General features: G+C 32.7%; 1 protein-coding gene and 1 pseudogene across 2 annotated transcripts; one reads left to right on the top strand and one right to left on the bottom strand.

Annotated features, from left to right (window-relative positions):
• Nucleotides 1–5,616: 5,616 nt before the first annotated feature.
• LOC143620183 (cyclin-dependent kinase inhibitor 4-like) lies at nt 5,617–8,962 on the bottom strand (annotated as a pseudogene). Its single transcript, XR_013151301.1, has 3 exons — nt 8,466–8,962; nt 6,553–6,756; nt 5,617–6,029 (listed from the first exon to the last, which is right to left on the bottom strand). The product of XR_013151301.1 is annotated as a cyclin-dependent kinase inhibitor 4-like (transcript).
• A 9,347-nt stretch (nt 8,963–18,309) lies between these two features.
• LOC143620359 (uncharacterized) lies at nt 18,310–23,409 on the top strand. The gene is made up of 3 exons (XM_077092065.1): nt 18,310–18,354; nt 19,263–23,074; nt 23,254–23,409. Exon 2 carries the CDS (start codon nt 19,273–19,275, stop codon nt 23,071–23,073), a length of 3,801 nt encoding a protein of 1,266 aa, XP_076948180.1. The 5' UTR covers nt 18,310–18,354; nt 19,263–19,272; the 3' UTR covers nt 23,074; nt 23,254–23,409.
• Nucleotides 23,410–26,299: the final 2,890 nt, after the last annotated feature.

The following is a 26,299-nucleotide window of genomic DNA, read 5'->3' as shown; positions in this document are numbered from 1 at the left end:
GGTTTGGATTGAATTTGAGTTTTTTGAGTTTGGAAGGCCTGATGTGATATTTATTTATTTTATTAGTATTCTTTAGCTTTCTTTGGGGAGGGGTAAGCTGTGTGTATATTTATTATTATTCCCCTTCTACTTTTGTTTTTATGAAGTTTTACCCATAACGAATACGGTATAAATGAGTCGAGGCGAGCTTGTTTCTACAACTAAAAAATCTTATATGTTCTTGTGTTGTGTAAGTATTCGTGAAATATCATATATCACTAGTGTGATCTGGTGACTAGATGTCGTTTGGTTTGGTGATTTTGAGAGAAGAGTGATCCTTAAGATTAGTGAAACGAAGAAGGTGATTATTACATTGGATTATTGAAACGTCTGTACGAGAGGATCATTGTAGTTACAACTGGTTAAACGCTTGGTGTATCGGTTTAAGAAAACATATTTACACCCTCTTCTCCCTTTCTAGTTTTCTACAATTCTCATCCCGTTGCTTTTGGGTTATAAGCGTTGCGTAGTTCTCGCTGCTCGATTAATGTCGAGTAGTTGCAACACTACCATGTATCAAAATGACAGTTTCAGTTGTTCATTTAAATCCAAATTTTAATACAATTAAATTTTTTCAGTACGAGAATAATGTACACTTTTTTCTTTCCATTTGTGCGAGACTGTGAGAAAAAGGACAACACATGTAACATGAATCTTTTAGTAGAAGATTGTCGCGCATTTTCGGTTTCAATCTGAAATGATGGGGAAAGGATAACACACATACTTTTGTGTTTGTCAATTTTTACCCATTTGGCTTTTTATTTGCCACTTTAAACTTTTATATCATATACCAAAGTAGAGACGAGTAAGTTTGTACAACTAGAAACATTATTTGTTTTTGTGTTGTATTTGTAAAATATTCACTAGTGTGATCGGGTGACTAGATTGTGAGGGGTTCGTCATTCTGTGTTTGGTGATTTAAGAGAGGGGGTAATCATTATCTCTTGAGATTAGTGAAACGGAGTGGGTGATAATTGTTTGTTAACTACAGATTTACAGAAACACTTAGGTGTATCGGTGACCTCTTTTGGTTAAGAGAAACGTTAATGGAGCAACACCTGACTTTGAGAATCGGGGTGAAAACATAGAGTCAATTAGTTAACATCCACTTGAATTAATGTAAACAGGTTTGTTATCTGTCACCTTTTTAACTCTTTACTTATTGCATATCCTACGTATATAATTCTAAAAAGAGTTTAACAAACAAGATTAGCATGCTATAATCAATGAAAGGTTTCAGAAAACCTACTCATCACCTGTCACCATTTCTAGTTTTATACGGTCCTCATCCCACTACTTTTAGGTTATAAACGTTGCATAGTTTCCACTGCTCGATTTATGTCAGGTAGTTACAACACTACCATGATTAATGTGTGTTTTTGGTTTCCATTAGTGCTAGTGTAAAAGTGGACTATGTGTTCACTTTAAGATGACGAGAAAAAAAGAACAACACGCGAGCATGTTTGGGATTGAGTTTTAAAACACCTTATTGACTTTCTTAAAAAGCCACTAAGTTAAAAGGTGTTTGACAATCACAAAAATCATTTTTATTTAGATTTTTAAAATGGTTAAAAGACATTTTTCCAAAAGCCTCAAATTCTTAACCTAACAATAACATTTTTCCAAAAGTTGATTTGTACAGAAATAAAGAGAAGGCTAAATCATATGAGCAGAATAAGACGAATAAAGTTTGAGCATCAGGTTCTTTTGATGCACTTGTTAATGTGTTTAAGCTCCTTAATTCTTAACCTAACAATAACTTTCAATTCAAGCCAGAATTGAGCTCATGTTTTACTTTTAACAAACTACAAACATTCAATTCAACAAAGAATACATACGCCTAACTAAGGGATATAAGTCATTCCACTCCATAACTTAAATGTTTTTTCCACAAACACTAAAGCACCAAAAGGCATAGCGTTTTCTTGAGTGTGTGATCCATCTCCTGCTAAACACAATGTCTTGTTAGGTGTACGCAAATGAGATAAGCGTGCTTGTCTAAGAAGAGACACACAGTTTGTTTTAAGAGATCAGTGTCGAACATGAAGCCTCAACCGTCGCCGGCAGATTAATTCGTTTATATTCTAGTCGAGGACATCGTTGAAGACATTGGTTTTATTTTATTTTTTTGTTTATGTAACATTTTAATTATATCATATGCAATTGGTTTTGCATAAGGTTTTGTACTACAATTTCTCATACGGATAAAGAGAGTATATATTATTATTTTTAATAAAAAAACAACCATTTTCCTAACACATTTTAACGTGTGGACAGTTGATAATGGGTTATGAATTATGATAATTGATAAAAGTTGGAGATGAGAACAAGAAAGTGAGAGCCCAGACCATGTTTATAAACACAGATGATAATGGACTTTGAAAGCCCATGTTGACAAATATGGGGCCCTATTTTCTAAGCTCGTAATGCTAAAAAACATGGGAATTATTTATTTTAGGAGCATTATGTTGACAAATATACTAGAAAAGCATTATAATTATAGTGATAGTTATCATAAAAAGCGCCACATAAATAAATAAATAAATTTTAAATTAAATTAAATTAAAAAAATTCGTACAAATTAAACTAAATAAATGCTACAAAACATATTCAGTACAAGAACTTAAAAGATAAAAAAAATAAAAATTATGAGATATGAAATGTTAACTTTGGCAAAAATAAATAAATAAATAATAAAAAAAAACGTTTTAGTTTCTCAATGATAAAAATAGATAGTATTTTTTTTATTATATATTGCTATAATGTTGCATTTTTTAAATAATAGTTTGAATGAATTACATGTAGTCTGATTTACACGCATTATGGATATGATACATTTTTTTACTTGAAATTTACACCTTTAATCAAATGGTTTACAAAAATAAAGTAACACCTTAGACCTAGACCACAACATATGAGGTTGTACTTTTTTGTAAATGTGTTACTTTTTAAAAACTCACTAAACTAAAGGTCTAATTCCCAGGAAAAAAAGAAAAAAATAAGTATGAAATATGTGATACATGTAAACCAAATAAACTAACCACATACTTCATTCTAAAGATTTTAACAAATTAATATAAGACAAAACAAAAGGACAACTATAATTAAATAAATAAAAGGTGATTTGATGTTTTGAGAGGGTATAACAAGTATAAAAGGATGCGTTTAGCCCAAACCGATATCAAACTAGACTGATAACCACAAAGATAATTTAGACATCATGAATGGGTAATGGTTACAAATGCCGTAACTCGTAGGGATAGGGTAACATGTGTGTTTGCCCAAGGGGTGTTGTCATGTGAAAATGGGGTGCGGAAACTATCACATAGGTGACTTTCTTTCCACATGGTTTTCACTAAAACCACAAAAGGAAAACTTGATTTCACTTTCTACACCATGTGAAAATTGGCACATCATTAAAAAAATACTTTTGTTTTTATACATAATCGTTTATATAATTTGAGAATGAAAACATTGCATAATAGTAATTTTGAAACTTTACATGCATGATATTAATTAAAAGCATACTTAGATAAATAATAGAACTACGGAAAATAAGATAAACAAATTACAATCGTGTCATTTGAGAATCTTCGTCTTTAATAACTTTTTGACATTTTCAACTTCTGACCCTTTAGGTGCTCGGAAAACTTTTAAATACCTTAACGTTATGCGCCTTTTAACTCATTTCGGATGTCGCTTAGTAAATATGATGTGGTAAATACAGGAGTAACATTAAATGGTTTATGTTGCACCATTAAGAAAACCAATCAACAAATTTTGATAGTGTCCATGCTACCAAAAGTTTGTGATGAGATCAAATGTTCAACAAGTTACAACTATGCTATTTTTTAAGAAGACTTTTATAAATATCTAACTTATATGTTTTATATGAGTTCAAGCTCGAGCGTGAGCTAAGAATAACTTAATAAAGTTCAAACCCGAACATCATGCACTGAAGTTGACGACTAGATTCGCTAGGCAACTTCAAGAACTATTGTTTAAAAAATATACAGGACTATTAGTCTATTGTTTAAAAGATAGAAGTCGAACTATATATGATTTATACGATATATTCCTAATGAATTGCATATATAGAAGTGGAACTATATATGATCTATATGATCTATACCTAATAAATAAATAGCCGGTTGTGCCACACTGCCACATGTTACAATTTTTCCGTTTCTCTTATTTAAATTTTTTAAATATTTTAACTTAAAATACTTATACGCAAGTTCAATCATATTTTATCTCAAAATATCATTTATAATTCCTAAATCTTGATTACTTAGTATTTAACATTTTTTATTTAAGCCATGTAATATACAAGTTTCTAACCTAGTAATAGTTTGATACTTCTATTATCATAACGAATCAACAATAAGAGTTAGACATATACCTCAAAGCGAGTCAAACTCAAACTCGAGCTTCCTTAAGTTAGATGAACTTAGCTGGAGTTTATTTAGACTAGCTTGAGATCAACCAACTCATTTACACCCCTAGCCTTCACCAAATATTCTACAATAAACACTGTTATTATGTATTCATGTTTCACAAGTATTTTGTTTTAGGTAAGAATAAAGGTGAAGACTTTCAAGATTAATGTTAAGATTAATATTACGCTGGAGTGGTTGGTCTTGCAACACCATCATACAATATCTCACATGTATGTTTGTGAAGATATATGTCTTCTGGCCATACTATAATAATATTGTACATTATATTATACAATAAAACTTAGCAATAATTGAAACACAAGCCAAGCTCATGTTTGTGCTATGAGCCTATGACTACTATAACATGAAGAAAATGACAATAGAACCACAACAAAATTGACCATCATACCCTTTAGTATGATAAGATCAGTTGAAGAGAGAGGCATCTTGGAATGGGGAGAATAATGTCAAAATCACACATCACTAGTGGGAGGCAATAGATCATGGTTACATGTCCCCACTAGCATCTTAAAATGAGTGAAATAAACATTCAAAAAACCCTAATGTCAAAAAGTAATTCAAATTCAAGGAAGCTGACAAATAAACAAGACAACAATTCATCCCCAACCCTAACAAAACAAAGGACCCCTACACAAAAAAAATGACATGTTACACATACTTATTATTTGTACATATTATCTCATCATTCTACTTTTGAATCCATATTATTGTTCAAAAGAAGATAAAACTTGGAATATAGGAAGTTATGTGCAAGCAAACATGCATATGGTGGATAAGCTTCAGAAGATAAAATGAAAAAAAATACAAAGATAATAATTATAATAAAAAGTACAGTCTGACACAATAATTGAGAAAACAAGATTCTTCCCATCAGGAAAGTCAGTCACCCCACCACCCCCGGCCTGGTAGGTCACATATAAACACAAACAGTGCTTCAAGATGCATTGTGTTCTGTGTTTTTTGTATGCACATGAATTTAATGATATAAATCCATAATAACAAGATAAAAAAGGTTGGAAAAAAGGTCAAATTTTATCAGGAAAAAAGGGATCTTTCAAAGTTTTCAACAGTACAAGATATAAATTATCACAAGGACAAACATTATTCTCTAAAGTCATTGGATCCCTCCATTAAACAAGATGATAACAATCATCATCATCATTAACATCAACATCATCATTATTGTTATTATTATTATTATCAAAATTATTAGTAGATGATCTGTTACTGTTAGAAGCTCTTTTTTCTTATGTTACAGATCTTCTAATCTACATTTTGCACCCGGGTTTGGTGGGTCCCGCTTCTTTCTTTACAAAGAAAACAAGAATAAAGGGAGCTTAAGAATGACTCTACTGTCCTCACATAAAGATTAAAATCTAAATAAATCTAACACTACCCATATCTTCAATTGTGCTAAACCGGAATGAAACCTGATTAGCGGTTAATTAACTACTCTTCTTGGTATCATCAAGTTTCACCCATTCGTAACGTCCAGGAAGCGGTTTGTCATTCACAGGATCAAAGTTGTACCTAGAAAATTACCAAAAATAAAATAAATAAGCTAGGAAAAATATAGAGATAACGATTTCGACCCATTTACTTACGAACGGGTCAATTCAAGTCAAATAGGCATTTAATGATAACTGAAATGCGACAAAAACTTTTACAGTTCATAATGACCCAAACGATACAAAAAGTCCACATGATGACTCAAACATGACAAGAACCCATCTTTAATGCTTTAGATGTACACAAGAATTGACCAAGTGGGGAAGTAGTGATATTTATGAAAAAATTTCAAATATCTAAAGAAAGAAACTGGGACAGAATTCGCACAAAGTGTATTTCATAACATGTACAAAATATAGTTTTTGTATTCATATAAATCATGGGTTATTTATAAAAAATATAATTCTGGACAAAGTGTTTGTGATCACCAAATCAGACTAACGAGCTAAAAATTACACGTTTTGACCTGAACCCATTTTGACCCGTTGATTAATCCACCCGACCATCCCATATTGCCAACTTTAAGATTAAGAAGTAAACATACTTTTCAATAAAGAGCTGTTGCTGCAGCTTTTCTGGGCCGGTAAAGAACTCGTCCATTTCACTACCTGTTGGGATTTGCATGTATGTTGTATTTTGCACTCGTTGATTGGTTTCGACAGGCTTCTTTGACTTTGTGGACGAACTGGGAATCTTGATGGCATCAGGGTCTCTAATCAAACTGCACGGTGTGGTCTCTCAAGTAGTCCTATAATCACAATGCAGCCATTATTACAAAGTTTAGTCATTATAAAACACTTATTCATTAAGAACCAGAATTAAGAAAAAGGAAGTAGTTAAAACAAGATCCTCAGAACATTTAAAGACAAAGTTAAATTAATATGTAATGACACAACAAGAATATCACATGCAGACAATAGCACAATCGAAGGTTAAATAGTTGGTAGAATGTTTTTTTCCTTTTAGAGACAAACAAGCATCACAAGAAAGGAATAATATTCTGAGAATAACAAGTTCCAAAGAGGTTTTTTGTTACATTACAGACAACACAGGCAAATTTTTCACAAGATATGAGATAAGCAAATTCAAACTATAACCATATATATAATTCAAAATATGACAATAAAGAACCAAAATTTATACTATACAAAAAGAAACCAATGAATACCTTTATAGATGAAAACCAATAATCTAATGATGTTAGATCATTCACATAAGTTCTTAAAGTAAGCCAAATTGCAAGTTTCACAGCACAATTAATCAAAGCAAACAGACAAATTAGAAGGTTCAATGGTAATAAAGTAACATAAATCAAGACTAATAATGTTATGCAACCAATCTTAACAACATTTTTCCTATTAAGTAATCAAAAACATGATTACTTAACACTAATTCAAGATCAATAAAGATTGCAGCATAAGAAACAATCAAATATCAGAAAATTCAGAAACTTGTACCTACATGAACCCTAAATTCATGCTGAATATGATTTTTATTCTTAATAATGGAGCAATGATTGAAGCACTCAATGAACACAGAAAACAGAGTTGATGTACTAAGAAAACAGATGTCATTTCTTCCATGAAAATCCAGAACTTTTTAAACACACGGGGAGTAATAATAATGAAAAAAAGGATAACTTTTAATTACTTCACTTTCTTTTCCTTTAAGCAGAGACTGGAAACAAACAGAGGATGACAGAGAGCTGAAAAGCCCTTTATAAATAACCTTTTAGGCATGTTTATCAATTCTTATGTAAAAGCTATACACATTTTTTTTTCCAAAAAAATTATGAAATGTTGATGTTTTATGGCTTTTTAACCAAAGATAGCATGATTAATAAAAAAACTGATCTTTTAATCAAGAAACAGTAACTTTTGTATTCCATTGAGCAAAAAATTAAATATAAAATTCATGACAAGCATTTATTAGAAAATTCTTCTATTAGGATTAAAGAAACTGATTTAAGAATCAAAATCTGGCAGAAGATTTGGTAAAATAAATAAATAAATAAATAAACAGCACTTACCTCTGATAATGAAATTTCATAGCAGGAAGAAGGTAGAAAAATCCTAATTTGCCAATTTGTATAAAAAAATAGCAAATTATTAATTGCAAACTAATCAAAATGAATTTATGAGAGCAAAAAAAATAATAAAAAAAAAGTATGACTTTTTAGGCATGTTTATCAGTTCATAACTCAAAACTTCACACATTCAATTTTCTCATAAATTTGTTGAAATGTTGATGTTACATGACTTCTTAACCAAAGATAAGCATGATTATAAAATAAATTAAAAAAATGATCTTTTAATCAAGAAAACCCTAATTAATGCAATCCATTAAGCAAAAAAATAATAATAATGAATTCAGGATAGGCAATTAATAAAAAAAATGTTAAAAAAGCCCTAATTTGTATAAAAAATTAACAAATTATGACAAAAAATAAAAAAATACCTTCCTCTTGCTTCAATCTCCAATACATTTTCCCCAATTGAACCTTCATCATCACTCAATTTCTCAACAGGCTTCAAATTATCCGAATTAGCCACTCGCAGCTTATTATTAGGGTTTGTCGGACCACAGCTCTCCTTTTGCTGCTTCTTGGGCGAATTCGGCTTCACGAGCCGCCGACTGCGTAGCTGAATGTACGAGCCAACGGCAGCCTTTTGCAGAGCTAGGGTTTTAGCACGAGTAAGCACGCCACCGAGTGATGGAACTTGCATTAAAGATGGTTCCTTTGAAGAAGACTTGGACTTCCTACTCTTTATGTACTTGCCCATGAAATGGTTGGTGTGGTTTTCTGTGGGTTGTTATTGTTATAACGACGGTGAATGGTTGGTTGTAATATGGTCGGAATGATGTTGGTATGTGAGAGGTGTGTGTGAAAGAGATGGTTTGCAGAGACTGACTTCTGGTTTGGGTTTTAACGTTTTATAATGTTTGTTTTTTTAACTTTGTTTCATTTAATTTAATTATTTTATAATATTGTTTTGTTATTTAATGCTTGAAAGATGTATTTATTATTTTTAGAATTTTCTACTGCTATTTTTTATATTATTTATTGTTATTGTTATTAATTAATGTTATTGAAAGATAAATTAATTATTTGGATTTTTAAACATTATTGCAGTATTTTATTTTCTTCTATTGGGTTATTAATATCATATCAAGTTGTTCTCACTACATCTTTATAAAAGTTATATATATTTTTTATTTTTTGGTTTTTAATAAAAGGGTTTCTTTTTTACACTAGCTTTTTATCTAAAGTCAACATTTCATTTTTATATATTTTTTTCTTCTAGTATTATATTCTCAGAAAATGTTTTGTTATCTTTCGTTTCATTTTACATAACTTTATTAAAATGAATTTTTTTAAGTAAATTTTTATTTTTTACTTCTTATTTTTAAAATAACTTTTCCTTCTGTTTTCATTTTTATCCTTCTCGTGTCAAATCAATCTTTCAACATCATTTTCTAACTTTATTTTGTATAGAAAAATAAAATAAAATATTAACACACGCAAAAAAAGTTGAATAACATAACATAAAGTATAAAATATAAAATAACATGTGGTGATTTGTAATGATTCGGCATAACATTAATAAAATAGATTCACAATTGATAGTAGTAAAATAGATTCATCATGGTATAGCAACAACGGCATTAGAGCATTCATATCACATCCTTTAAATTTATGTGAGCAGAGAATGTAAATTATAGGGTGAGGTTTTGAGTGGTTGTGAGTGTAAATTATAGAGTGGAGAGAAAAATGTAGTGATTTTTTGTAAATTTGGGGAACATTGTTTACCCCTATTTATTTTTTTATATTTGTTGAATTGGTTGTGAGTAGAGGAAAGAGAAAACTGTAATGATAAAGGTATAAAAAATATTATTTAATTGAACATGAGAGAGAAATGTAGTGTTTTTTAGTGTAATTATAGAGATGGGGATGGGGAATGGGATGGGAATGCTCTTAGTGGTATCAGTTTTTTCCTAATTATTTTTTAAAAAACTTTTAAATTGTAATAATAGGACCATTAATGATAATTAAAGCAAAAGTGTTTGTATTTATTTAGTTTTTCTTAATATTACTTAATTTTTGGATGTATTTTTATTTAAATTTAATTGTAACAATCATAAGTATTGCAAAATATAAAGATAAAAGGTTAGTAAAATTAATTGACTTAAACTAATAATTTAAGTGATTAATGTTTGATATTAGTGTTTATACGAAAATTTATTAAAAATGTGCATTCAATAGTTTTTTGTTAACGACAAACGTCAAATAGTGTGACGATGTTTGCAAAAGTTGGAACTTAAATGAGTTATTAAATAATAATATAAAACTGTACACTTACTTAATGATTTAGTATGTTAATTTTAAAATACCATTTATTCATTTTTTTTATTTTTTTAACATAACTCACTCACCTTTTATTCAAGGCCGAACCAAGGGAGGGCGGGACGACTGGCCTATGCCATGTATCCGAGAAGCCCACACTTATCAAAAATATAAAATTTTATCCAACTTCTTATCACACGCACACATACCAAAGTTAGGATTTAAAGTTTGAAAGAGTTAATTTTTTTGATCTATTTTTAACGTCAAATATGCACCAACTTTAGTATATACTTATTAAGACCACATAAAGCTTTTTTTACAATTAAATATGAACTCAAAATTTGTAATTCACGCCTACTTAAAATTTTTAAATGTGTCAATTGTGGAAGAAAAAAAATATATTGTACAAGAATTAGTAGATTAGAATAACAAAACAATTATCAGACAAACATATATTTGTTGTTTGAAATTTAATTAGTAAGCTGTAAATTTTAAAGTAAACTAATTTTTTTACCCCGCACTTTACAGCCCAAGGGTTTATTTGTTTTGTTTAGTTTTTTTTTTTTACAAATGCTAGATATCTTCTTCTTTTTTTTTTTTTTACTATTTTGGTTAATAACAAAACTTTACTAATTGACAATACAAGTTAATGTCAAATACAAAATTTGTATTGTTTGTTACAAAAGACGCATGAGGCAGCCACCCTAAGTCATATACAAAAAATATATTGGTTACACAAAATATGTGTGACATCTTCTATTAGTTATACAAAAGATGTATTAGTGCATACAAGCCTCATATTTTCAGACGATGCTTCATGGGTGTTATTCCCAAAGCATAACAATAAGCATTGTTGAATACCAAATTTCCGTGAGACAAATACATTTTCATAATTAATAAGTTTTAATAATAAATATTATTGTATGAACATTCTTATAACTCTTACAAGAAAAATGAGAATACTAATTGTATCGCACAGTGCTGCTTATAATAACAATATTCTCGAAAATTACACACAAAATTATATAAAGTGAATGATCTTTTCATAAGGATTTATTAAAAATAAAAACTAAAAAAATACTATTTATTAATATTTTAAGTTTATTTAAAATACTTTTTAGTTCAAATACTATTTTTTAGCTTAAGAACTTAGCTGGAAAATACAATGATTTAACCAGCTTCATTAGTTTAAAACATTAAAAAGAAACCTGCATAAAACAATTTATTATATTTTATTTAATAGTATATAGCTATTTAATTAAATGATACAGAAAAAGGATTTAATTTAGTTAAATGATTTAAATTATTTTAGTGCATGTATTTATAAATTTGTTAAATAAATGAAGTGATATGTAAAAGTTACTAAGCATGCATAAATGAGAGTGAGGGAGGGGTCTTGACCGGAGACCCTCCACCTAACGGCGGCCCCTCAGCTATCAGTCACCCAATCATGCCTTCGATCTTACTCTCACTTGTCTTTTTCTGATTTCAATTTCAAAACATATATATACATATAAATAAATAATAACGAACAACCATAGCCCATTATAATTTTTAAATGATTAAAGTAAACTAATTATTATAAAAACACAAATAAAAGAAATATGATTCAAACCGTCAAACTGAACTGTCAGACCAATAAAAATCGGCTAATCATACGACACGTCCAACTTGGTTGATTTATTTCTTTATTGTTTATTAAAATGTAGTTAACAGTTTTGTCTAAATTTTATATCGAATTTGACAAAACCTGACCATAGTCATCTAAATTACGGTGTTTTACAGGTTTATAGACATTTTGCTGATATAAAGATCCGTCTAGGCCTTTCTCACTAATCCATATTTTACTTGTTACCTAGACCCGAGCATATTACGTACACTCTAAACAGAGACAGAGACAGAGTAATATTCCGATTACTAAATATTTGAAATAAGATTACAAGTATTGTATATATAGAAAAGAAAATGAAACACGTGTATGTCGACAAACTTGTCTATAACATTATGCTATCGAAAACATACGATGATTTTGATGACACTTGCCTATGAACAAACAAATATGAACATGTGATAATCCGGATGAACACGCTAACTTTAGGATGAACATTTTTTTAACTTCCTCAAAACATACACATGTTTTGTTTTTAACCTCTCCAAATATCATCGTAACAAAATATGTTCACTACAAACACATACACATGTGTAGAGTACTTGAGTTCACACAAACAAGCATGTCGTACGACTCAAACATTTAGTTCAAATTTGCATTTGAAGCACAAAAACCATGATCATAACACACATTTTGAATGTTTAAATTTGTTTATTTTAATCGCACCCTGACATGTTCCGCCGTGAGGTGTGACAAAGTATAACTAGTCACCCTCGTTTCAAGTATAGTTTGGGTGCTAAGTTAATCCCGGCAACACGCACTACTTCGACTATTGTACACTGGGAGACAAACGGGCTCACCTGAGTGTCCCAAAATATGTTTTAAGGGACATTTGTTTAACAGAAATCCTCAACCAGCACATGCTCTATTTTTATTTTGTTTATTTCAGTATTCATGTTTTCTTATTTCATTTCACGTAATTTACTTTTATGCAAAGCAATTTTCTTTCGTCCGCATTTGTATTGTAATCGGTCTTAATGAAAATTTAAAGTTTGTTTATATGCTTTAATTTGAACAGTAGCTCTACAGTAAGTACTCTTTCAGGTCAAACAATGAAACATCATTAGTTATTTATAAATTAGCATTATCTCATGGTTTCCATTATCGATTGGTTTATCTTTGAACGCCAGTCAAGGGAAAATCATCCTCGTTATTATAAAATGCCAACTGTCGTGAATGGAAACATAGTTTCTTTTTCGTGTCTTTATCTTTCACCCCTAGACTTACTCGCCGTTGCCTTCTTTCATCTAAAATTAACGATCCACCCACCAACCAAGTCAAGTTATACAAATTGTTGGTTGAGAACCCAACGGAGGCCACAACTTACCTTGAGCCTTTGTTGGGTTGAGCCAAATATGGTCAGATCCGTTGACCCATGCTTGTGGGCGATCGTGCACTTTTGAGGTTAAGGATGAAAAACCAACTAATTTGGTAACGGTATACGCACTAAGAAAAGGAAGGTGGAGTAATGCTAGTGTATGTCCTACAGGTTTTCGGTTCCATTATACTGTAATGGGCCCTTTATTGCGCCTTAGCCAAAACCTAAAACCTCTGGATCAAAATTATCATGGGATATCATTGAGTTTGACCTGGAAAAGGAGGCATTTGCAGATATTTCACAACCGTTTGATGCTAACGGTGAAAAGGAATTAACATTAGGGACGTTAAATGGTCAATTATGTATGGTTTGTGATCATTCTAGTATTGGTCATCATACATATTTCTGGCTATATAAGATATATGGGGTATGCGAATCGTGGACCAAGATAGCTTCAATCTATTATCTAGCTGATCCTGCAACGGATCTGGATCTATTTTCGGTTCGGGTTCCAGTTCCATTGTTTGTTTCAGACAACAGAAAGCTTCTGTTTCAGATTGGGTCGCAGCTTGTTGTTTCCAACCTCAACATGAACTCGTGTACTATAGCTAAAGACTTGGCTCAATGTTGGGAAGCATGCACGTTTGTTGAGACCCTAATCTCTCCTATACCAGCAACATACATGTAAATTTTATACACCAATTTTCCTACAAGTTTATGAGAACTAAACATTGTGAACATGTGTTTGTATGTTTGGTGATTTTCACTTAGATCCGAAGAATTGAAAGGAGAGTTTTGCCTTGTGGAGGCTAAAGTTTCTGATGAAGTTGACAAACTAATAAAGGCCTCCTTGGAAGGCGAGGGTGGTCAATGGTTTTTTTACATTGTGATGCAATTTGGTTTCATAATGAATATATTTGCATTATTGTATTTTGATTGCAGGTTTTATCTAAATTGTAGAGAAATGTTGAGTGGCTAAGTTCTCCAAATTCATTAAAGGTAATTTGACTTCCTTTCCCTCGTGTATGTTTACCTTGTGTTTGTTTCTTTCTTGCAATTTTTCTTGTATTCATTCATATTAATAAAGGTTAGTAATGGCATGAATGTACCAAAATACAAAAGGGTTATAAAGTTTTACTGACTTTGACTTATAAAAGTCAAATCGGCAGACCTTTTAATCCATTCCAGCTTACTAAATAGTTATCATTTAAAAATTTATATTAAAACTTTGATAATATTGTTATTGTAATGTATAACACAACTTTTTATTTACAAAGATATTTCATAGAAGTGCAGCCTCTTAAGTTGTTTAAATTAAAGAGCCTATCGACAAAAACGGTTTGAAAACTGTAAATTGAAGCAGGTTTGTGACTTTGTGTTTCTTTTTTATTTATGGTTTTGTCCAGTTTAAAGCTTTTGGAAACAAGGTGTTTACCAGGATATGCCGATTGAGATGACTACCACAAATTTGGACAAATCAGAGTGACGAAAATCGCAATTTACTCTATTATAAAACTAGAAATGTAGACACGGGGTGAAAAGAAACAATAATAAGAAAAACAATGTCGAACGGGTTTGTGAGTTGTTTCTCGTCATTGTAAAAAGTTTTTGAGAGATGAAGAAAAAGAAGAAAAGTTTGAGTAGAAGGTGTAAACTTTTTGTAGAGATAAAGACGAGAAATCGGTGTTCGCTAATGGCCTTGATGACCACATATGCGGTGGACCGGTATCCATGCTGATTGGCCTTATAAACAGAGTATGCGCGTCCAACATTTTTAACACGGATTAAAAAAAATGGTGTTGGATGAGTTAGAATAAATTAAAATTAGTTTAAAAATCTTAGTTGACAGGGGTGTTGAAGCCTTTATTTTCTTTTGTTTGTTTATCGCTTTTTTTCATGTATTACGAATGAGGCCACTAGTAGATATGTGTGTTGAAGACTTTATATTGGCACTTTTTTCATGTATTGCGAAATTTGTAGTAGTGCTAGAACTCGTACCACGTAGCCCTCTTGAAGTACCATGAATATATTGAACTTTAGCATTCTCAATTAAACAATGTTGTTTTGAACAGGGCTAACAATGTTGTTTAGCATTCTCAATTAATGTCATCTTGTTTTCGTACAAACAGAGAGAAAATTGCACCATTTGACTCATTAACTATATCTTAATAATACACAACTTTGATAAAGGTGTTCCAGTGTCAATCTATCCAACTCATTTTGAACCATACCAAAAGCCGCGGTACTATTATGTTCATCATCTACCTTCTGAAAGCAATTAGTGAAGGCTTTCTTCCAACCGACCTGCTATTAGTGAGGGCATTCTTCCAACTGACCTCTACACTGTCGTTGACAACCACTTTGACCAATTTTTTTCTTCATAATATTCAGTTCCTCTTATAAAGCAGTATGGATATGATCCCGGCAGTAATTAGCGTCCTAGACGGAGAAATAGTTGCAACCCATATATAAATATACTTAAATTAATGAAATCATAAACTTGAAAGGGCTTCAAGAAATACCTGAGATCCTCCATGCAGACCATGCCTGTAACACACTCCAAAAATATGATAATTTAAATCACTCAAATTTTGGTTCACCGCACGATCTGAAACAAACATCTTAAATGTTATTTTCATAAACTGGGGAACAACCATAAGCTTAACTGGTATGTCCATTAGATGATATATAGCATGTGTAAGCTTACAAGATGGATAATTAAAAGAAGTTTGCCATCGTAGTTAACAACATATAATCGATTCAACTCAAATTTTAGGTAATTTCTAAATAATCCATGCTTACAAAATGTCTTTTTTTTTCTACTTTTCAGTGAATAGGCCTATATCAACCCATGTAAAATTACCACTAGCTGTTATAACCCAATCCAGAACATACAACTTGTATGACTCGTTACCGCCAAACAGTTTAAAAACGAACCGCAAATTAGCATGGATAAAAGAAATGCACAAACCTTTAGAAGACATTTTGAAGATTTAGGAGAAAAGAAAATAGGAACAACATAGCTAGCTAGATTCAATACCTTGTGAGTGATGAAGTTGATGTTCAAAGAGAAATCAGATAGCTAAAAGATGCAGCTGAAGTTGACTGGAATTATTTGTTGATTAAATATTTACTATGAGCTATGATGGTCTTTCCTATATGTTACTTAAGTCATAACACATTTGTACAAGCAACTATAGCAGAAGCTCATTTAAAATCGTATATGTATATTTATAAGACTATGTGTTGCCGTTTTCAACTCGCACAATGTTTCTACAGATGGGCTTAGAGTGATAAAAGTCTATTTCAAGTCTAGTAATCTTTCTGTTGTAACAAAAGAACAATGTCCCCCTCACGTGTCATGGCTCATGACCACAACCTCTTCTGGAAGCAAAAATCTCGCCCAGCTTCTGAATCAGTGATACAACTTGTACACGGGTCGGGTTATCAAAAGTTTTTCTGAATCAGTCTAAATTATGGATTCTATATAATCTCTGTATTTAGACCATGCGTACGGTGTACCAAGCGTTGTCCCTGCCCAACCGGTGGGTTGCACATTTTTCAAAAAAGAGCTATATTAATAAAAAAATAAAAATCATATATTATATTAAAACCAAAATCTTATTTAAACTCAATCTATCTCATTTTTTAAAAATGCAACAACTATTTCTCATTCTCTACAACAATTCTTCACAGAAAAAAAAACAATATGAATCCATTCAACCCCTCAAGGTTTGTTTGTAGCCAATTTGCATCCAAGCAAACTGACTCAACCGATCACCACCTAACTGACTCAACCGACCCCAACTACCCGAACGATGTTAATGTTGAACTGAGCAAGATCACATACATGCACATGTTAAGGATGCCTAACTACCAAGCCGATAATCCAAACCCGAGCATGATGCCCGTTCTTTTTAGCATATGGATGCATGAGTTTTCAACCATACGTTTATAATAAGACAAATATGTAGAAAAGTGGAGGGTTACTCACAATTTCCCACTACATAAATACTATTGAGGTTTTTATTTGGGTTTTTCTAATTATCCCCGAGTCTCACTGCACGAGGGGGTCTCATGTGATTAGCCACCGATGTGTGAGTAAGATACCGGATCAAGAGGTGATAAATATGAGACGTGTTTTAGAGTTAATAGAGTATAGAGAAAAAAGAGAGAGAAAATGGAATGAGTAATAACAAGTGCATATGACTCCTTTTATAGGCGAGGCGAGAGCTTCCTCAGGTCAACCTGATTTTTGAATGTGGTAAAGAGCCATCTCCCTAGCTTGACATGTGCAGGTAAATTATCCCCTTTTCATGAAAGGTGTAATCTATTTTTTAGTCTGCGTAGTTATTTTTCAATAGACTTTTGACTTATGTCTGTATAGTTGAATCTTAGGTTTATTGTAGATTTGTAGCGCTATTGTATCAAGATGCCACTAAGCTTTTAGATTCAGAAGCTGTTGTGACGAAGCTTCAAACTTATAAGTTTCTTTACTTGAGAGCTGATGCTGGTAACTTCTTAATTTCTGTGCTTTTGTGATTATGAATGGGTAAGAATACCCACTTTATCAACCTTAATCGAGCCAGATCTTGACTCAAGCTCGGTTGTGCAGTGTTAAATTAATACATAGAAGTCCAAAAGAGTTTTATAATAAATACATAAGGCTCAACGAGAATAAACGTCAATAACTAAACGAGCTTTATACATGGCTCAAACTCGGCTTAGGATCCATAAGACTCAGCTCGTTTCTAGGTTTTTATTGATTCGATCTCAAGTAGCCCGACTCATCTATAAGCCAAAAACAAACCAGATCGAGACGGAATAACCCGAAAACCAGACTTTAAATAGTTGAAGGACTAGTTTGGTAGTTATTTGGGTTTCTAGAATGCTGACCCGACTCGTATTTATCCGGTCAATCCTGAACCGCCCTAACTATACTATACAAAATAAAATCCCCAATTTTCTCTTATTCATTCGCATCCACACACTCGTGGGATTCGATCAAACCCTAGTAAGTTTCTTTCTGCTTCGTTTTCTTCAGCAATAAGTTTATTCATCTCTGATAATAATAATAATTAGTGTAATCGTTTTATGTATTCATAACAATCTCTACGCGTGTTATTAGTCGTTTTACGTACGGTTTTACGCGATTTGTATATGTTCGTTGCGAACGATTCATACTGTTTACGAGCTCTTTTGATTACGGTTTACATGATATAGTGGTTTTTGTACTTAGGCATTTAATCATGTCGGTTTATTCTTTCCAGAAAGATATTTAGGGTTTCGTTGCTGTTTTAGTGCTTTTGATTTTATTGGATGATTTAGGCTAGTCTGTGCTAGGTTTACGGTTTTGTTTTGTGTATGGATATGTGGATTATTTGTCTATTTTGAGGTATTCTGGATGATAATTGATCTGTAACTGATTTAGGCTAATTTATGATAGGTTTACGGTTTAGTTTTGTGTATGTTTATGTGAATTATTTGTTGATTTTGAGGTATAATGGACGATAATTGATCGGTAACTGATTTAGGCTAGTTTATGCTAGGTTTATGGTTTAGTTTTGTGTATGTTTATGTGGGTTATCTGTCAATTTTGAGGTATATTGGATGATAATTGATCGGTAACTGATTTAGGCTACTTTGTGCTAGGTTTACGGTTTAGTTTCGTGTATGTTTATGTGGATTATTTGTCGATTTTGAGGTATATTTGGATTTTAGTTTGTGCTAGGTTTACAGTTTATTTTCGTATATGTTTGTGTGTATTATTTGTTGATTTTGAGGCATTTTTGGATTTTAGTCTGTGCTAGGTTTATGGCGTGTTTTGTGTATGTTTGTGTGGATTATCTGATGATTTTGAGCTATTTTGGATTTTAATTGATATATGCCGTACTAATGTTGTTTGTTGGTTCAATTTTGTAGATTTGGAAATATGGATTCGGTGGATTTGGAGATTGCAAAGACACAGGAAGAAAGGAAGAAAATGGAGGCAGCACTAGCTCCGAACGCTATTACCTTTGATACTGATCTTTATGATGGAAGTAATAGATTTCAGGATTATAACAGGGAGATTCCTGCTAATGATGATGAAGATAATGCCGATGCTATGGATAATGAGGTTGCTAGGAAGTTAGCTTCTTACACTGCTCCTAAATCTCTTTTGAATGATATGCCTAGGGGCGCTGATGATGAGGCTCTTGGGTTTAAGAAGTCACAAAGGATTATTGATAGAGAAGATGATTACAGAAGGAGGAGGTTGAATCAGGTTATTTCTCCAGAAAGACATGATGCTTTTGCTGGTGGTGATAAAACTCCTAAACCTGAAACAAGAACTTATGCTGATGTTATGAGGGAAGCTGCATTGAAAAGAGAGAAAGAGGAGACTTTGAAAGTGATTGCTAGGAGGAAGAAGGAAGAAGAGGAGAATAAGGCAGCTGGGAAAGAGAAGGAAGCAGTTGCTTCACAGCCTGCTCAGAAAAGAAGGAACCGATGGGATCAGTCTCAAGATGATTCAGGCTCAAAGAAAGCTAAAACTGGTTCTGATTGGGATATGCCTGATTCAGCTCCCGCGATTGGAAGATGGGATGCAACCCCAACACCTGGTAGAATTGGTGATGCAAGTCCTTCAATGTCAAGGAAAAACAGGTGGGATGAAACGCCTACACCTGGTCGGTTAGCTGACTCAGACGCCACACCAGCTGGTGGAGTGACACCTGGCGCTACTCCAGCTGGTATGACATGGGATGCTACACCAAAGCTGTCTGGCCTTGCTACCCCGACACCAAAACGTCAAAGATCAAGGTGGGATGAAACACCGGCCACCATGGGAAGTGCCACACCTGGCGGTGCAACACCTGCAGCCGGTTATACACCTGGTGTGACACCTGTTGGTGGGGTCGAGCTAGCCACTCCGACCCCTGGTGCTATAAACCTTCGTGGGGCCATCACACCAGAACAATATAATCTACTGAGATGGGAGAAAGATATTGAGGATAGGAACCGCCCACTAACTGATGAAGAACTTGATTCAATGTTTCCACAAGAAGGGTACAAGATTTTGGAACCACCTGCCTCTTATATTCCCATTAGAACTCCTGCAAGAAAGCTTCTTGCTACACCAACTCCTTTGGGAACGCCTCTATACGCCATCCCTGAAGAAAACCGAGGTCAACAGTTTGATGTTCCAAAAGAAATGCCTGGTGGACTTCCATTCATGAAACCAGAAGATTACCAGTACTTTGGTGCCTTGTTAAATGAAGAAGATGAAGAAGAGTTATCACCAGATGAACAAAAAGAGAGAAAGATCATGAAACTGTTGCTCAAGGTCAAGAACGGGACCCCACCACAGAGGAAGACTGCTTTGAGACAGTTAACCGACAAAGCCCGTGAATTTGGTGCTGGTCCATTATTCAATCGTATTCTTCCATTACTTATGCAGCCAACTTTAGAAGATCAAGAGAGACACTTGTTGGTTAAAGTCATTGACCGAGTTCTTTACAAGCTAGACGAGCTTGTTCGACCTTATGTTCATAAAATTCTTGTTGTGATAGAACCTTTATTGATTGATGAAGATTATTATGCTCGTGTGGAAGGCAGAGAAATCATATCCAATCTCAGCAAAGCAGCTGGATTAGCAACTATGATAGCTGCAATGCGACCCGATATTGATAACATTGATGAGTATGTTAGAAACACAACCGCAAGAGCTTTTAGTGTTGTTGCGTCAGCACTTGGAATCCCTGCTTTATTACCTTTCCTGAAAGCTGTTTGTCAAAGTAAGAAGTCATGGCAAGCTAGACACACGGGAATTAAAATTGTTCAACAAATCGCTATTTTAATTGGTTGTGCGGTTCTTCCTCATTTACGATCACTTGTCGAGATTATAGAACACGGGCTCAATGATGAGAATCAAAAGGTTAGAACCATTACCGCCTTGTCACTGGCTGCACTTGCTGAGGCAGCTGCTCCGTATGGTATTGAAAGCTTTGATTCGGTTCTTAAGCCTTTATGGAAAGGTATTCGGTCCCACCGTGGGAAGGTTTTGGCTGCTTTCTTGAAAGCAATCGGTTTTATTATTCCATTAATGGATGCCATTTACGCTAGTTACTACACAAAAGAAGTCATGGTTATTTTGATTCGTGAGTTTCAATCTCCTGATGAAGAAATGAAGAAGATTGTGTTGAAAGTGGTGAAACAGTGTGTGAGCACTGAAGGTGTTGAAGCTGATTACATTCGAAGTGACATTCTTCCAGAGTTTTTCAGGAACTTTTGGGTTAGAAGAATGGCGTTGGATCGAAGAAATTATAAGCAGCTTGTTGAAACAACGGTTGAGATTGCAAACAAAGTCGGTGTTCCTGATATTGTAGCAAGAATCGTTGAAGATTTGAAAGATGAAAGTGAACCGTATAGAAGAATGGTGATGGAAACAATTGAAAAGGTTGTAGCAAATTTAGGCGCATCAGATATTGATTCCCGTTTAGAAGAGCTTTTAATCGATGGTATTCTGTACGCCTTCCAAGAACAGACCAGCGACGATGCAAACGTTATGCTTAACGGGTTCGGTGCAGTGGTCAACTCTCTTGGTCAAAGGGTAAAACCGTACCTTCCACAAATATGTGGTACCATAAAATGGCGGTTAAACAACAAAAGTGCAAAAGTAAGACAACAAGCTGCAGATCTGATTTCAAGAATCGCAGTGGTTATGAAACAATGCCAAGAAGAACAACTCATGGGGCATCTCGGTGTCGTTTTATATGAATATTTAGGAGAAGAATATCCCGAGGTTCTTGGTTCAATTCTGGGTGCTTTGAAAGCAATCGTGAATGTTATCGGTATGACCAAAATGACTCCACCAATAAAAGACTTGCTTCCACGTTTGACGCCAATTTTGAAAAATCGACACGAAAAGGTTCAAGAAAACTGCATTGACTTGGTGGGCCGTATTGCTGATCGTGGTGCCGAGTTTGTCCCCGCTCGTGAATGGATGCGAATCTGTTTCGAGCTCCTTGAAATGCTCAAAGCCCACAAAAAAGGGATTCGGCGAGCCGCTGTTAACACGTTCGGTTACATAGCTAAAGCCATTGGGCCACAAGATGTCTTAGCCACCCTTTTAAACAACCTTAAAGTCCAAGAAAGACAAAACCGTGTTTGCACGACTGTCGCTATAGCCATTGTTGCGGAAACATGCTCACCATTCACGGTTTTACCCGCGTTGATGAACGAGTATCGTGTGCCGGAGTTAAATGTGCAAAATGGTGTTTTGAAATCTTTATCGTTTCTGTTCGAGTATATTGGTGAGATGGGTAAGGATTACATATATGCGGTGACTCCATTACTTGAAGACGCACTTATGGACCGGGACCTGGTTCACAGACAGACCGCAGCCTCAGCGGTTAAGCACATGGCTTTGGGTGTGGCTGGGCTTGGGTGCGAGGACGCGTTGGTCCACTTGTTGAACTATGTGTGGCCCAATATTTTTGAGACATCACCCCATGTCATTAATGCGGTTATGGAAGCGATTGAAGGGATGCGGGTGGCGTTGGGTGCTGCTGTGGTGCTTAATTACTGTTTGCAGGGTTTGTTTCATCCGGCAAGGAAGGTTCGAGAAGTTTATTGGAAGATTTATAACTCGCTTTATATTGGTGCTCAAGATGCACTTGTGGCGGCGTATCCTGTGCTTGAGGATGAAGGCGATAACGTTTACAGTCGGCCCGAGTTGACTATGTTTATTTGAGGTTGACTTTGAATTTCTTTTGTTTCGTTATCCACTGTGTTTTTTCTTTCATGTTGTGTTTTGAACTTCTTGACTTAGATGCTGCTGTTTCTGAATTGATATGTTGTTTGGAGTAATGCAGTTATTCATTGTTGGGATTTATGTGAATTATTTTTTTGTATTTTTTTTAATATATTGTAGGTATCTGGTGCACGCGGTTGAAGGGGTGTGAGTTAGTCGGCAACTGCAACCGCAACCTGTATGCGGTTATGGCCATCAAGTGGCAACTTGTAATATTGCTGTTCCGTGTTCATACACTGTTGAAACTCTCCAGGCTGAAACATGGTGGCCGGTTTGAGCTTCAAATCTTTAGATTCGGTTTGAAACAACTCGCTTGTGTAAACCAACTCACACTTAATGGTTAGAAATCGGCATTAGCTGTCTGACCTAGAATTTTTGTGGTGACCGCGGAAAGTGTTGGAATCTAGAGATGGTTTTGGTTAAGGGGTGCCCCATGTTAACCATAAGAATTATACTAGGATTGAGAGGTTTATTCCATGGCTCATGTAAACGATTACACACTGAACGTATATGAATCGTGTGACTAAGAATTTGCTTTGAGCTTTCCTCGCAATCGACAAAGGCTTGCTTGTGGTCGGTGATTGCAATCCGCATTTAAACTAAAAATGCCATATTTTTACACAAACCTAATCATGAATCAAAACTCCAAGTAACTAAGTACTCAAATACAATGCTAATAAATGAGTCAACAACATAAAAGTAAACAAAGAAAATAACTAAATAACCAACAAAGTCTACGTTATAAATATCATATTAAAATGTGTGTATCTACTTGGCTGTTCTCATTTAAAAACTACCAACTACAAGAGTCTTATTTAGAAACTAGTTGATATAGTAAGATACTAGGTTAGGGGTTAGAATAAGCAAAATTTTTAAATATATAACATAATGTGAAATACAAAAAAATGTATCACATATTTGTATATTATACAGTAAAAATTACATATTACGCAATTTGGAAATAAAAAGTTGTTAGAAAATTCATAATTCATAAATTATTTCTTTGTTATTTTCTATATCAAAACTTAGTTGTAAATGACAACTTTTTAAACCAACTCGTGGACTAAAACTCATTTTAATCTTAAACTGTTTTAACATGAACAATGTTTGATACTTTAATCAGTTAAAGAAACTCACCCGTTTCGTATTGGTTACTTATAAAAATCTAATATTAATAACTAATGCAATACATTATATATTAAACAAACTAACATATTTATGATGGTATTAATTATTTTAAAATATGATGGAATTATAAAAAATTGAAAATGAAATATTAAAAAGAGAAATGTAGTTAATGTGAGAGAGATGAGGGAAAACTATTGGACTAAAACCGCAGATTTCGACAAACCATAGAGACGAAAACCGCAGTTCACTCAATAATAATAGATTGAAATAAAAAAAAAAGATAAAATATAAAACTATTAATAAGAAAAAGAAATATATATTTAACATGAGAGAAATGAGAAACTTTTGTAAGGATCACTCATGTGTATAATAAATAAATTTGTTTAGATAATAACACAATTTAATATGTCAAATGATATAAAGATATAGCACATGGTAGAGTAAATTACATATTACACAATACGAAAATAAAAAGTTGTTGAAAATTAATAATCTCTCAATATTTTTTAATATTTGTAATTTTAACCTACATATCAAAATTAGTAGTCTCGTTTTGTTTTTTATTTCAACTTTATATAATGAAACACGTCACTTACCCTTATCTCAAAAACAAATCAAACTATCTATAGTGATTGACTTTAGCTTTTATTATTCTTCATTGCAAAACAAACATAAAGTTAAAATATCTTTATTTGAAATTAATTATTTTATCTAAATCAACGTGAAAATTTGTTACTTATAAAAGCTTAATATTAATAACTAATACAACATATTTATATAAAACTAAATAATATATCTATGTTTGTATTAAATTTTTAAATTAAAAAATAATTATTAAATAGAGAAAATAATTTATCAAGAAGAAAAAAAGAGTTAAATATAAAAATATTAATAAAAAGGGAAATGCATTTAATAAGAGAGTGGGAAAATTTTATAAGAAGCTATCTTATGTGATGTCATGTGGCATTAAGAACCTTTATTTATTATATAGTATGGATAAGATAACAAAATCATTGACATGTTATTGAGATGTTATATACATTTAAAAGTCAACATGTTTATGAATACATCAACGCTATATACATATACACTAACAAAATTATTGTTAATATTATATTGTTTTAATTTCATACGGTGTAAATAAATAAAAGAAAATACGGGGTGTAACAAAATTAATGTTAACATAAGTGTATTATTATCTGAATTTCAAAAAATAAAAAAAACATACCTTAAACCTGGTTTATTTAATAAAAAGTATTTGTATTAAATAAAACATACATTAAAACATACCTAACTGATTTGGGTTATTATGGTCAAATACTTTCCTTATAATGAATGCAAAATAACATATTAGAATTAATATAATTGAATACAAATTTAATACAAATGGTTGTCTGGTATTTTATTTTATTTTAGAATTATTTTATTAAGATGAAAAATAGAGAAGTGGTAGATATAAATGAAAAGATGAAGAATAGACCAATAGGAATAGGCTATGTTGACACAAACTCTATTGTTTTAATAGTATAGGTAGATATATTACATGCTTAGTCTTTTTGTTTCACTAGGATCACGAGTGATCGTAAGCTACTAAAGATCATAATCGCATGCGGACTAATATCACATAAAACAACATATCATCATGTTCATTCGTAACTATCAAGAAAATAATATGGATAAACAAAAAGAAATAAAAGAACATATCAATGCATAAGCATAAGATATTAGCGTGTTACGAAACATCCATATTGGAAAACCTTACGTAACATCTTACTTTTCTAAGAGTTTATATACAACTGACAAAAAAAACTAATTATAACTCAATTAACCATTATATAGAGTATCAACCACGGAGGTGGAATCCCTCACTTATGCCCTGATGGTAAGAAGCTTGGGTTCTCCGGTTCGATTTTCACTTATGAAACTTTAAGTGGATATTGACAATATTAGATTTGAGCTAGAAAAAATTATAAAGGAGGAAAGTACGATCAAAACTAAAGGGTTAACATTTAACAGATTTCTAAACTATGATATAAAG

This window comes from Bidens hawaiensis, unplaced genomic scaffold, assembly GCF_021521415.1.
Source record: "Bidens hawaiensis isolate Kalapana, Puna unplaced genomic scaffold, B.hawaiensis_p1.1 tig00002553_1, whole genome shotgun sequence".
Classification (NCBI taxonomy): Eukaryota; Viridiplantae; Streptophyta; class Magnoliopsida; order Asterales; family Asteraceae; genus Bidens; species Bidens hawaiensis.
The sequence above is the reverse complement of the archived record's forward strand: the minus strand, read 5'-3'. Positions and strand labels throughout refer to the sequence as shown.

Bases quoted from the DNA above. Each gene is read 5' to 3' on its own strand.
- LOC143620359 (XM_077092065.1), top strand. From the start codon at position 19,273: ATGGATTCGGTGGATTTGGAGATTGCAAAGACACAGGAAGAAAGGAAG.